The 14401-nt window shown below is 40.0% G+C and overlaps 1 protein-coding gene and 1 non-coding gene across 2 annotated transcripts; one reads left to right on the top strand and one right to left on the bottom strand.

Moving 5' to 3' along the window:
* The first annotated feature begins 9328 nt into the window (after positions 1-9328).
* On the top strand, positions 9329-11503 carry LOC133042206 (succinate--CoA ligase [ADP-forming] subunit beta, mitochondrial). The gene is made up of 2 exons (XM_061122755.1): positions 9329-9588; positions 9657-11503. The coding sequence occupies exons 1-2, from the start codon at positions 9329-9331 to the stop codon at positions 10777-10779; spliced, it is 1383 nt and encodes a 460-aa protein (XP_060978738.1). The 3' UTR covers positions 10780-11503.
* Positions 11504-13392: 1889 nt separating this feature from the next.
* LOC133042918 (small nucleolar SNORD12/SNORD106) lies at positions 13393-13481 on the bottom strand. The gene has a single exon (XR_009689621.1). It is a non-coding gene; the product is annotated as a small nucleolar SNORD12/SNORD106 (small nucleolar RNA).
* Between the last annotated feature and the right edge of the window lie 920 nt (positions 13482-14401).

The raw sequence follows: 14401 nt of genomic DNA, 5'->3' as shown, positions 1-14401 counted from the left end.
TCTTTTCAGGCCTATTAGCTTTCCTTTAGCATGAAAAACTAAAGGAGTTCTCTTCTCTACTGATATAAGCATGTTCTCAGGAAAGCATGTTCTGATCAGATAACTTTTAGAAATTTATCCTAAATTTCCCTTCAATCCATGGCACAAAAGTAAACAGAAGCACATTAAGAATGATGGACATAACAGCCAACAGGAAGATGATCTGGCATTAACACACAAATAAAATGAGTCTAGAACTTTGGAAGGTTTAGAAATCCCTCCTTTCTCCAAGACTCATAAATGAAAATGGAATCTGAGGGAGAGTCAGGAGTCACTGGCTTTCAAAGAAGAGCTTGTATCTATAGATATTTTGATGTTAAATCCACTAATTCTCACATATGTTGGGCCAACATTAAATGAAGGTGGAACAAAGTGAACTGATATTGTTGTCACTTTACATTTCCTTGAGCGGCCTGCCATCCAGGTTTCCTTATCTTTAGAAACATCCATTTCATCTCATTAGAACTGATTCAAATGTATTCTTTTTGATGGCTGAGTAATATTCCATTGTGTATATGTACCACAGCTTTCTTATCCATTTGTCTGCTGACGGGCATCTAGGTTGCTTCCATGTCCTGGCTATTATAAACAGTGCTGCAATGAACATTGGGGTACACGTGTCTCTTTCAGATCTGGTTTCCTCGGTATGTATGGCCAGAGTTTTGCACTCTATGGGAGAAGGCGAGGGTGGGATGATCTGAGAGAACAGCATCAAAACATGTATATTATCAAGTGTGAAACAGATCGCCAGTCCAGGTTGGATGCATGACACAAGTGCTCGGGGCTGGAGCACCAGGATGACCCAGAGGGATGGGATGGGGAGGGAGGTGGGAGGGGGCTCAAGATGGGGAACACATGTAAATCCATGGCTGATTCATGTCAATGTATGGCAAAAACCACTACAATATTGTAAAGTAATTAGCCTCCAATTAATAAAAATAAATAGAAAAAAAAAAAAGAAACATCCATTTCTAGAAGTGATGAGGAGCATCACCTTCACAGATGTATTGTTGTTTTTCTTGTGCCCCAGACTATCTGATTTTATGTTCAACTGTACAAATGGCTAAATCCAGGGCTGGAAAGAGAAGGCATGGGATTACTTTATTGTCATAATCTAATGGACAATTTTCTGGGTGATAAGTATTAAATGGTTTTAGGAAATGATGAATGACACCAGCCTCAGTAGCTGGAAGGATTCCATCCCTCCAATTGCTGTCTTTTGGGTCTACAAATAGTCTGGGATCAGCTGGCAACAGGAAAAGCCATTGTCTGGGGCTACCTCAGCTTCCCCTCCGGGTTCCTCCCTCAAACACAGAGCCAAGGCACACCTCTGGATGTGAGAAGGAAAGAAGCTGTGACTGTAGATTAAATCACTCTATGGAGCCAGGTCAGATGGGAGAAAGGCTTTGTGTCAGGTCATAACCATAAAAATGTAATATCTAAAAGCAAACGTTCTTTTGTTTTAAACATAATTACTGTCTTGTATGTGAGATGTGAGAGCTGGATGATAAAAAAAGAATTGATGCCTTCAAACTGTGGTGCTGGAGAAGACTCTTGAGAGCCCCTTGGACAGCAGGGAGATCAAATCAGTCCATTCTAGAGGAAATCAACCCTGAATATTCATTGGAAGGACTGATGCTGAAGCTGAAGTTCCAATACTTTGGCCACCTGATGTGAAGAGCCAACTCGTTGGAAAAGACCCTGATGTTGGGAAAGATTGAGGGTATGAAGAGAAGGGGGCAACAGAGGATGAAATGGTTGGATGGCATCACCGAATCAATGGACATGAGTTTGAGCAAACTCTAAGAAAAAGTGAAGGACAGGGAAGCCGGGCATGCAGCAGTCCATGGGATCACAAACAGTCAGACACGACTGAGCAACTGTACAAATGAAATGCAGTTTCCTGAAGGATTTTTACCTTTGGAAGATAAAAATACTGACAGATCCTAAGTCCTCTAGTCCATATATATTTTTATATAATGCATGTGAATGCATGTGTACTTTATATTGTATACAGTATGCATATCAATAGATTATGCATTTTTCTAGAGATAATTATGGGTTGTGATAAACAGTTATGTACACTGTGTTGTAATGAGTATGTATTGGTTCATACTGATTAGGCATAGCTCTAATAATTCCCAGCACAGCAGCAGATTCTAACCTGTCAAATCTACATTCATCCCTTTCTTGGAGTACTTTTAAGCAATGCTATATGATTAGAGAAGAAAACAGCAATTCAGCTCAACATGTAGTTCTATGTACCTTTACTCAATCAATATTCTTTTCAAGGAGAGATATATTTGTTTGCTTTCATGGCAAGTGATTAAACATTATGATCTTGCTCTATGCCAGATATAATTGTCTGACACAGCCTTGTTTTTTATTTTCCCAGGGCTCTAGGCTGAATTCATTTTCTTCCAACAACTAGAATTTTCCTTTTGTACATGTCACTTGTCTTTGCAGTAATTACCATTTTGCTGCCATTTTTCCTACTAAATCATTCTTAACACACTGATCTCAAACCCTTTTTTAAAAATGCCTAATTTCTACTTCCTTCAAACCAAAGGACAATGTTTGAATCTGTTATTTATGTAACAAAAGTGCTAATTTTACCTTTGGATCCTATTGGATTCCTTACTGAATCAAAAAGTGTCATATTTGTTATTAGAAAATCATTTATAAGAATGTTACTTTCTTGTTTTGTATAATTAAACATTTCATGTCATACTTTGGAGGCAGGAGTTAATTTGTCAGAAGTAAGCTACTATTTGACTTAAATTCAGCCTGTATTTCATAATTTTAAGGTTAAAAATATTGTACTCCTTTTAAGAGTCCACCTTAAATTTTTTTTTAAACAAAGTGGGATGTATGTGGGAGGATGTATGGATGATAGATAGGTAGAAGACCCTTTAAAAAATAAAGTAGATTTAGTAAACAGATAGAAAGGATATTCAAAACAGAAAACCTCTGGAGCTAAGTGAATCAGTTATTCAACATTAATTGAATATTGATGAAGAAGAAAGAGGAAGTTATAAGTATACTCTAAATAAGGGCTCCCCTGGTCACTGAGGCAGTAAAGAATCTGCCTGCAATGCAAGAGACCCAGGTTCGATCCCTTGATCAGGAATATCCCCTGGAGGAGGAAATGGCAACCCACTCTAGTATTCTTGCCTCAGAAATCCTATGGACAGAGGAACCTGGTGGGCTACAGTCCACAGAGTCAAAAAGAGTCAGACACAACTAAGCGACTATCACTTTCACTTTTTTCACAACCTTAATAAACATAGATAATTATTGGCTGAAAGGATAATCACAGAATCTGTATTTTTAGCTTTAGGGAGGGGAAAAAAAGCAGAAGGAGCAGCCACTTACTATAGATAGCTGTCCTCTTAGATCCATAGAGACTAGTGAGCTGATGTCACCAAGAAGAATTAAAAAAAAAAAAAGCCCAACCATCAGCAAAACTACAAAATAGTAATTAGCATGAGAACTTCAAACTGACTAGAACCCAAGGCTGACTCTAATTACACAGTTATAAAAGAAAAAAAAAGACAGTTTGTACCTCGATATTTGTGTTTCTTTATTTCTTGGTCTGTATCTATATAGTATCTGAGTTTCTAATTATAATAAATTATAAAATATTTCATATCAGTCCTTCATCTGGCCACACCTGGGGAAATCCTAGCACTTTTGCCTGTGTGGTCTAACCGAGGGCACTCTACATATAGAAGTAACTACCATAATTGCAGGTAAAATGTCTAGGGGGATTTAAGAGTCTTCCACGGAGCTGGCTTTATGTGACAGCAAATTTTGCAGGCAGACATATAAAAGAAGGAATAAAGTCTTAGTCCATTATGTAAATCTCAGAAGATAATATATTATCATTTTTTATAGCTTGGGATTAAACTATTTATCCACTATCAAAGGGATCTTTGAATTGTTTCTTTAAGAAATGGTAATGATTAGGTTTTAGGCATTACAGATTCTCTAAGTTAAGTCTCCCTCATGAATAATACTGTGCATTTTCAAAATAGCTTCTTAGCATGGCCTGAAAACAAACCACCCTAACAAGGAAACTGAAGCTATGCGCACTTATCTCTAACGACATGATCAACTGAGATAACCAGGGCCTTGGAACATATCTTGAGATTACAAAAAATACTTTTCCTTAAAAGATTATTTTAAATGAAGGGGGACTTTCCTGGTGGTCCACTGGCTAAGAATCTGTGCTCCCAATTCAGGGGGCCTAGTTCAACCCCTGGTCAGAGACCTAGATCCTGCATGTCCTAACTAATACACAGCAGAGCCCCCCAAAAAGAACTATTTTAAAGGAAACAAAGATTTACAATTTTTTTCAGTTTTGTCTTATACAGACTAAATTTTCTATAAAAAGCACATCCGGCTTTTTAAAGTAAAGATAAAAACTGTAAGAATTATTTTTCATACCCAAATGAAAGTTCAAAAACAATATGCATCCATTATCTCCAAACACTATTCAGTAAAGCAAAACAGTCCTGTCTGACCCCTCTCCCTCAGCTGGCTATGGCATGTACCACCCTCTTCTTCATTCCACTCTCTCTTGGCTCCCTCTTCCTCTCACTCATTCACAGAACTGCCTTAAAGAACTTAAAACTCAGTTCACAGGATGACTTAGGGTGAAAAACACTGGTTGCAGCAAATAGCTAAAGCAAATAGCTTATATATCTAAAATGTTGTAAACCGTATACAACTTATTGATCTGTGCACAAGGAAATCAAACAAAATCCTCAATACAATCTATTCACTAGTTGTCAGGAAAAAGAGATGGACATAAATTGTGTTGCATTGGATACCCCAAAACACCTAAGCAACCTATCCTATAGTTGTCAACATTAATTGGCACCTATAACACACAGACCCAGCTTGAGACAGACTTCACAATTTGGCTTAAACTCTGCATGACCTTTCATTAAAGGCTTAGCAATATCCATATTCTTAACAAATACGATTCTACTACAAGTAGGCTTCTTCACCATTTTTTAAAAAAGTATAGTTTTAACAGCTCATGTCTCTAGACTACAAAGCATAAAAAATATTTATTTTACTTTCTTGGTTAAAAAGAAAACTTTAGATTTAATCAGCTTTAATAGTAATTAAGCAGTTTTCCAGGAACCTGACTCAACCACCCTGCCCAACGTATATCATCCAAATGATTGTATCGGTAAAAAAAAAACAGGTAATGTGCCTTATGAATAACAGATACCAGATTCTTATAAAACCGAAAGCAGTTTTGTAAAAATCACCATTGTTGGGACTTACCGTGGTTTTATGCTTTTCCTCCATTAATTCGCCAGTGCATGGGATTTATCTTTTTATGTGAAATGCATGACAAAATATTTGACTGGTTATCAATCCATTAGGAAAATAGTTACATGGTTTTTCCAATGAGGTTAGAACAAAATGATTTTGGAATTTCCAGAATTTGCTGAAATGGAAAGAAGCCTGACCAACTTTGAACTCTGCTCAAGGAATAAGAAATGGGATTGGACACCATTTTGAAATGTGGGTGCATATGTGCTTGCCAGGTTCTCTTCTTGCCAGCTGCAAAATCTCCTGAAATGTCATCCAAATTTGATTAAAGACAGGTTATTCAAAACTCATTCTTTCACATCCTTGTAATAAAAATGGGTATATTTTTCAATATTATTGACAGGAAAGTAAAATAATCAAAACCAGGTGAACAGCTGGAATTAATTTCTCTCTTCAAGGAAGTATAGTAGATGTTCCGCCTAGTGTTATCACAGGCGCACATAATATGTACTCTGGAAAAACAAAGTAATGGCTACCTTACCATGTTTTCTTAACTGTCTCACAATTTAGTACTTCTGTAATGTTAGCCTTATCTCAGAAAGACAGATGTGGTCATCTCAGTGTCCTAGATCATCTCAGAAGGAATAAGCACTAATGTTTCGATAGTTCAAAAGAGGAATTGTTGTGGAAGAAGCACAGTGAACTGTCTAGACCAGTGGACCCCAACCTTTTTAGCATCAGGAATCTGTTTCATGGAAGACAATTTTTCCACCAATAGGGGGTGGGAGGATGGTTCAGGTGGTAATTCGAGCAAAGGGGAGTGACAGGGGAACAGCAGATGAAGCTTCACCTGCTGCTCCCCACTTACCTCCTGCGGTGCAGCCCAGTTCCTAATGGCACTGGTCTGCGGCCCAGGGGTTGGGGACCCCTGAACAGTGTCTCCTGCTAATGTCTCCTTCTGGAGCACAGGTTGTGCAGGTTTGCTTGCAGCTCACGGTAAAAGGCTGGGGGTCCCTAAGCATCCTGTTCCGTGGCAGTGACGCAGACCTAGCCCCTGCACAGCATTCACCTGAATCGCTCCATGTCGTCCCTGTGGGTCTTGCAGGGCAAAGGAAACCTACACTACCATGAAGCTCCTGCTGCTTACCGTGCCCTGAGTAAGCCAGTCCTTTGTCTCTGATCTAGGAGACTTGTGTCTTCTGCCAGTATCCACGAAACTCTGGCAGGCGAGTTGGTCACTTAGAAGGAAGGTAAAATCTCCGACCACTCACAGATTCTGACAGACAGGTAGTGAATCAATCCATTGATGAGGGAGCAAGCAGAGGAGAATGAAAGAAGAAATTGAAGAGAAAGATGAATTTGGTTTTGTTGCTGGTCAACTTGAAGTGGTTGTGGAGGCCGGGAGCTGCCAACACAGATCTGTATTTTATGAGAGGTCTGGGCTAGAGGTACATATTTTTAAATTAATTTTTATTGGAGTATAGTTGCTTTAAAATGTGGTGCTAGCTTCTACTGCAGAGCAAAATGAATCAGCCACACACACACACACATATATATATATCTCCTCCCTTTAGGAGTTTCCTCCCATTCAGGTCACCACGGTGCATTAAGCACAGCTCCTTGTACTATACGATGTGTTCTCATTAGTTGTCTGTTTTATTTTGTTGTTTAGTTGCTAAGTCATGTCTGAGTCTTTGCAACCCCATGGACTGCAGAGTGGGCAGTCGACATTTTCGGAATCAGTGAACTAAAATGGACTGGAATGGGCGAATTTAATTCAGATGACCATTGTATCTACTACTGTGGGCAAGAAGCCCTTAGAAGAAATGGAGGAGCCATCAGAGTCAACAAGAGTCCGAAATGCAGTACTCGAGTGCGATCTCAAAGATGACAGAATGGTCTCTGTTCATTTCCAAGGCAAACCATTCAATGTCACAGTACTCCAAGTTTATGCCCCAACCACTGATGCTGAAGAAGATGAAACTGAACAGTTCTATAAAGACCTACAAGACCTTCTAGAACTAACACCAAAAAAAGATGTCCTTTTCATCATAGGGGACTGGAATGAAAAGTAGAAAGTCAAGAGATCCCTGAAGTAACAGGCAAATTTGGCCTTGGAGTACAAAATGAAGCAGGTCAAAGGCTAACAGAGTTTTGCCAAGAGAACACACTGGTCATAGCAAACACCCTCTTCCAACAGCACAAGAGAAGACTCTACACATGGGCATCACCAGATGGTCAATACCGATATCAGATTGATTACATTCTTTGCAGCCGAAGATGGAAAAGTTCTATACAGTCAGCAAAAACAAGACTAGAAGCTTACTGTGGCTCAGATCATGAACTCCTTATTGCCAAATTCAGACTGAAATTGAAGAAAGTAAGGAAAACCACTAGACCATGCAGGTATGACCTATATCAAATCCCTTATGATCATACAGTGGAAGTGACAAATAGATTCAAGGGATTAGATCTGATAGACAGAGTGCCTGAAGAACTAAGGACAGAGGCTCATGACATTGTACAGGAGATAGTGATCAAGACCGTCCCCAAGAAAAAGAAATGCAGAAAGGCAAAATGGTTGTTTAAAGAGGTCTTAAAAATAGCTGAGGAAAGAAGAGATGCTAAAGGCAAAGGAGAAAAGGAAAGATATACCCATCTGAATGCAGAGTTCCAAAAAATTATCTAGGAGTGATAAGAAAGCCTTTCTCAGTGATCAATGTAAAGAAATAGAGGAAAACAATAAAATGGGAAAGACTAGAGATCTCTTCAAGAAAATTAGAGATACCAAGGGAACATTTCATGCAAAGATGGACACAGTAAAGGACAGAAATGGTATGGACCTAACAGAAGCAGAAGATATTAAGAAAAGGTGGCAAGAATACACAGAAAAACTATATAAAAAAGATCTTAATGACCCAGATAACCACAATGGTGTGATCACTCACCTTGAGCCAGACATCCTGGAGTACAAAGTCAAGTGGGCCTTAGGAAGCAGCACTATGAACAAAGCTAGTAGAGGAGATTGAATTCCAGCTGAGCTATTTCAAATCGTAAAAGATGATGCTGTGAAAGTGCTGCACTCAATATGGCAGCAAATCTGGAAAACTCAGCAGTGGCCACAGAACTGAAAAAGGTCAGTTTTCATTCCAATCCCAAGGAAAGGCAATGCCAAAGAATGTTCAAACTACCGCACAGTTGCACTCATCTCACACGCTAGTAAAGTAATGCTCAAAATTCTCCAAGAGAGGCTTCAACAGTATGTGAACCAAGAACTTCCAGATGTTCAAGCTGGATTTAGAAAAGTCAGAAGAACCAGAGATCAAACTGCCAACATCTGTTAGATCATTGAAAAAGCAAGAGAGTTCCAGAAAAACATCTACTTCTACTTTATTGACTATGCCAAAGCCTTTCACTGTGTGGATCACAACAAACTGTGGAAAATTCTTCAGGAGATGGGAATACCAGACCACCATACCTGACTCCTGAGAAATCTGTATGCAGGTCAGGAAGCAACAGTTAAAACAGGACATGGAACAACAGACTGGTTCCAAAAGGGGAAATGAGTATGTCAAGGCTATATATTGTTACCCTGCTTATTTAACTTATATGTAGGATATATCATGAGAAATGCTGGGCTGGATGAAGCACAAGCTGGAATCAAGATTGCTGGGAGAAATATCAATAACCTCAGATATGCAGATGACACCACCCTTTATGGTAGAAAGCAAAGAGGAACTGAAAAGCCTCTTGATAAAAGTGAAAAAGGAGAGTAAAAAAGCTGGATGAAAACTCAACATTCAAAAAACTAAGATCATGGCATCTGGTCCCATCATTTCATGGCAAACAGATGGGGAAATAATGGAAACAGTGACAGATTATTTTGGGGGGCTCCAAGATCACTGCAGATGGTGACTGCAGCCATGAAATAAAAGGACGCTTGCTCCTTGGAAGAAAAGCTATGACCAAACTAGACAGCATATTAAAAAGCAGAGACATGGTGTTCTACAGCCGGCTCTTGGCTGCTGCCACGCTGAGGAGCCACCGACCCCGGACGGCTCTGCCGGCCGCCGCCCAGGTCCTGGGAAGCTCCGGATTGTTTAACAACCATGGAGTCCAAATACAGCATCAACAGCAAAGGAATCTCTCTCTGCATGAATACCTGAGTATGGAATTGTTGCAGGAAGCTGGCGTCTCCATTCCCAAAGGACACGTGGCTAAGTCACCAGATGAAGCTTATGCAATCGCCAAAAAATTAGATATCCTCTTTGGATTTAAATGAATATTTAAGTACTGGAAAACTGACTCGACAGGTAACCAGAAACAGGTTCAAAAGATGTTGTGATAAAGGCGCAAGTTTTGGCTGGTGGCAGAGGAAAAGGAACATTTGAAAGTGGCCTCAAAGGAGGAGTGAAGATAGTTTTCTCTCCAGAAGAAGCAAAAGCTGTTTCCTCACAAATGATTGGGAAAAAGTTGTTTACCAAGCAAACAGGAGAAAAGGGCAGGATATGCAATCAAGTATTGGTTTGTGAACGAAGATATCCCAGGAGAGAATACTACTTTGCAATCACAATGGAAAGGTCATTTCAAGGTCCTGTATTAATAGGAAGTTCTCACGGTGGTGTCAATATTGAAGACGTTGCTGCTGAGACTCCCGAGGCCATAGTTAAAGAGCCTATTGATATTGTAGAAGGCATCAAAAAGGAGCAAGCTGTCCGGCTTGCACAGAAGATGGGATTTCCAGCCAGTATTGTGGATTCTGCAGCAGAAAACATGATCAAACTTTATGACCTTTTTCTGAAATATGATGCAACCATGGTAGAAATAAATCCAATGGTAGAGGATTCAGATGGAGCTGTGCTGTGTATGGATGCAAAGATCAATTTTGATTCTAATTCAGCTTATCGTCAGAAGAAAATCTTTGATCTGCAGGACTGGACCCAGGAAGATGAAAGGGACAAAGATGCAGCTAAGGCAGATCTCAACTACATTGGCCTTGATGGAAATACAGGCTGTCTAGTGAACGGTGCTGGTTTGGCTATGGCTACAATGGATATAATAAAACTTCATGGAGGGACTCCAGCCAACTTTCTTGATGTTGGTGGTGGTGCCACAGTCCATCAAGTAACAGAAGCGTTTAAACTTATCACTTCAGATAAAAAGGTACTGTCTATTTTGGTCAACATTTTTGGAGGAATCATGCGGTGTGATGTTATTGCACAGGGTATAGTCATGGCAGTAAAGGATTTGGAAATTAAAATACCTATTGTGGTACGGTTACAAGGTACACGAGTCGATGATGCTAAGGCACTGATAGCAGACAGTGGACTTAAAATTCTTGCTTGTGATGACTTGGACGAAGCTGCTAAAATGGTTGTGAAGCTCTCTGAGATAGTGACCTTAGCCAAGCAAGCCCAGGTGGATGTGAAATTTCAGTTGCCAATCTGATCTGAGAATCCAGTGGTTGACTGAGGATGTTAAATGTGTTATAATTGTTAAAAATACTGTGTTCTGTATTACTATTGTTCCTTTTCTCTTCAGCGTGTGAAGCTTTGTAATTACCACCTAGGCATAAAAACTAAAAGCGTTTGGTCTGCGTTTATTTCTGTTCTAAAGGGGCTGTTTGTATAAAGAATGTGTAAGGCAGTTATCTAGTTTGTTCTGTTGCAGCTTTTCTTTTTCACTTTTACAGAATATGCCAGTTTATTATTGCAGTATGCCAGTTTATTATTGTTGGGTACAATATTCTTCATTGATAAGAGTCTTATGAATAAAATAAATATGAAGATAAAGCTTTATTCTTTAGTGTTAGAAATGTATTATATCTAATAAACTAGTTTCATCAGTAGAGCAATGTATTAAAACAATGTTTTATATAAGAAGTGTTTATGTTCAGCACCAAATACTTAACTGAGTATATCAGTCACTATTTATAAGCAGATCTTTCAAGCACTCCCCAGAATATTTTAAGTATTTCGGTGAAGTAACTTGTGAATTATTTGAACATTATTTTAATCATTACAATACTCTTGATAACTTCTAGTCATCATGATGATCCTGTTATTGAGAGCCTGTAAGTTTGTATGAAATAAGGGTATGTTTACTAAGGACTTGGCAGACAAAATTAACAATGTCAATTTAAATTAATAAAGATCTCCCAATGTGAAAAAAAAAAAAAAAGCAGAGACATTACTTTGCCAACAAAGATCCGTGTTTTTGCCCATAGTCATGTATGGATGTAAGAGTTGGACTATAAAGAAAGCTGAGCACTGAAGAACTGATGCTTTTGAACTGTGGTGTTAGAGAAGACTCTTGAGAGACCTTTGGACAACAAGGAGATTAAACCAGTCAATCCTAAAGGAAATCAGTCCTGAATATTCATTGGAAGGACTGACACTGAATCTGAAGCTCTAATACTTTGACCACCTGATGCAAAGAAGTGACTCATTGGAAAAGACCCTGATGCTGGGAAAGATTGAAGGCATGAGGAGAAGGGGATGACAGAGAATGAGATGATTGGATGGCATCACTGACTTGATGGACATGAGTTTGAGCAAGCTCCAGGAGTTGGTGATAGACAGGGAAGCCTGGTGTACTGCAGTCCATGGGGTCACAAAGAGTCGGACATGACTGAGTGACCAAATGGAACTGAACTGAAAAAATATCAGTAATGCTTATGTGACAATCCCAATCTCCCAATTCCTCCCAAGAAACATATTTTTGAATTATTCAAATCCACATGTGAGTTAACAGCTTGAGGATGAAGAACCATATCCTGGAGAATACCATTATTTAAGTGGTAGTTATGGGGGTGTGGTCTATAGGAATAGATAGATTGGAATGAGGATACTGCATCTCTCAGATGCCAAAAAGCAGAGAACTCCAAGTAGGGAGTAATCACCAGTGAAATGAAGATCCAAAAACAGAAAAACCAAAATCCCACTAGACTTAGCACCTAGAAAGTAACTGTTGTTCTCGTGTGATGTGCTGGTCCTGGATCTATGGGCCCGGGAGATTCCCCTCCTCAACCTTCCCCTCACCTGTGTTCCAAACATCTAAACCTGCAGGCTGCACTTGCCAGGCTCAATGTCAGCTGGTCTCCAGCTGGGCTGAGTTTAGCCAATGGTTGATATGGGTGAGAGATTAAAAGACAAAGAGAACGAGAAGTTGGGTGTTTCTGCTTCTCTTCTCTGCTGTGGATGCATGTCTGACAGTACATGGGCTGAATCCCCTCCATGGCTTCAGCTCCCTCTGGACAAGCCAGTCAACCCAAGAGTCTAGCCTCTAGGGTCATCTCCAGGCCAAGGTCTGATAGGACCATTTTTACTTCATCCCTCCATTCCCTGTGTGGAATAGCTTCCAGCTGTGGGCATCTAAGATATCTCACCATCCTCTGTCTGGTTTCTCAGTTACTCCACCACCCATCTAATCAGTTTCCCCACATTATATATATTTTTTGTAGCAAATCACTGAAGGTGTTCATTTTTTGGCCTGGTTGGATCCTGATTAGTAAGAATAGGTAAGAACACAAAAGCTAAATCTGATAGGCAAAAGAATGGGAAAAGATGTTGACAACCAATTGTATAGAACATTCTTGGAGTAGTTTCATGAAAAGGAAAGAGAGACTTGATGGTAGCTGGAGGGATGGGTCTTTTAAACTTGTTTGGTAAGATGTGCTTGTTTTAGGCTGAGGGGAAGATGTCTGAAAAGAGTGAGAGAATAAAAGGTAGATGAATTGAGCTGTGTATGTGTTAAGTCACTTCAGTTGTGGCCAACTCTTTGCGACCCTGTGGACTATAGCCCACCAGGCTCCTCTGTCCATGGAATTCTCTAGGCAACAAAACTGGAGTGGGTTGCCACTTCTCCAGGGGGCCTTCCCAACTCAGGGATTGAAGCTGTGAATCCTGTGTGGCTCCTGCATTGCAGGCAGAATCTTTGCCATTGAGCCACCAGGGAACCGGTTGGATTAATGGAATAAGGTCCCAGAGGAAACAGGAGGAGGTAGGGGGTTGGTAGGATCCGGGTAACAGATTTGATCCAGTTAACAGGGTTTTTTTTTCCCCCAATGCATCAGATAAAACTGGTAATAGTTCAGTTAGATCAACAGGATCCATCAACAGGGGTATAAATTTACATCATCAGCTAATGGGTTTGACCCTAACCTGAAATTGATATCCTGAAACCAGCAATACAAAGGTAAAGATTAGCTACCTTGTAAAGTGTGTGAAATTTTCTGATGGACTCAGCTTTTCCCAGAAGTTTAAGGCTTTGCCGAGTTTAGAGGTGAAAAGGTAGGTTGGAAGAGAGTGGTGATGGTCTGGAATCCTTCTGTGAGGATTTGGGAGTGAAAACTAACCAGGGATCTCTGAGGGGACTGATGGTAATGCAGAGGACCCAGCTGAGGTATTTACAAGGAATTGCATAGTTTATAGTTTGGTTCCCCTCACCCTCAGATTATCAGTTGTGCCCGTTTGGAAGCAGGAGGACAAATCCAGGGTTGCAGTCTTGAGAGATAAACACTGTGGAAGGACAGAACTGCAGGAAATCATAGATGGGAAAGTGGTTTGGATGATCTCTTGGGGAATACAGACAGTATAGCCAGCAGAAAGAACGCACAGAGTTGCAGAGGTGGGCAGAACCGACTTCCCATCCCAGCTAAGGAAACCTAGGCAAGTGACAACCTTTCTAAGCTTCAACTCCCTCATCCATAAAGTGAAAATAGGTTATAAGACTGAACAAGAAAACGTATATAGAGTGTGAACTAAAGATCCTTGCACACACAGAGAACTCAGCCAATGACAGTGAAAGTGGCTAATTTTCATCAATCGGATCCTTATTCAATTTTGACATGTGTATATCTCTCTTTGAAGATGAGTCGCAAATCTGCAGCTTCTCTAAAACGCACCATGTCAGGTTCCCAAACAAGCCCACTGCAAGTCACTCTGTGGCTCCGAACCACACAGGAAGATGCTCGTGAGACTCTGATCTACCATCATCTAGAGAGAATAGAGCTGTTGAGAGCTCTGTGTGAAGATTATACTCTATGGGGAATATACATCTCTGGGGAGCC

The sequence above is a fragment of the Dama dama genome, chromosome 21 (assembly GCF_033118175.1).
Source record: "Dama dama isolate Ldn47 chromosome 21, ASM3311817v1, whole genome shotgun sequence".
Taxonomy (NCBI): domain Eukaryota; kingdom Metazoa; phylum Chordata; class Mammalia; order Artiodactyla; family Cervidae; genus Dama; species Dama dama.
Note: the sequence above shows the minus strand (reverse complement) of the source record. Positions and strands in the feature narration are given on the sequence as shown.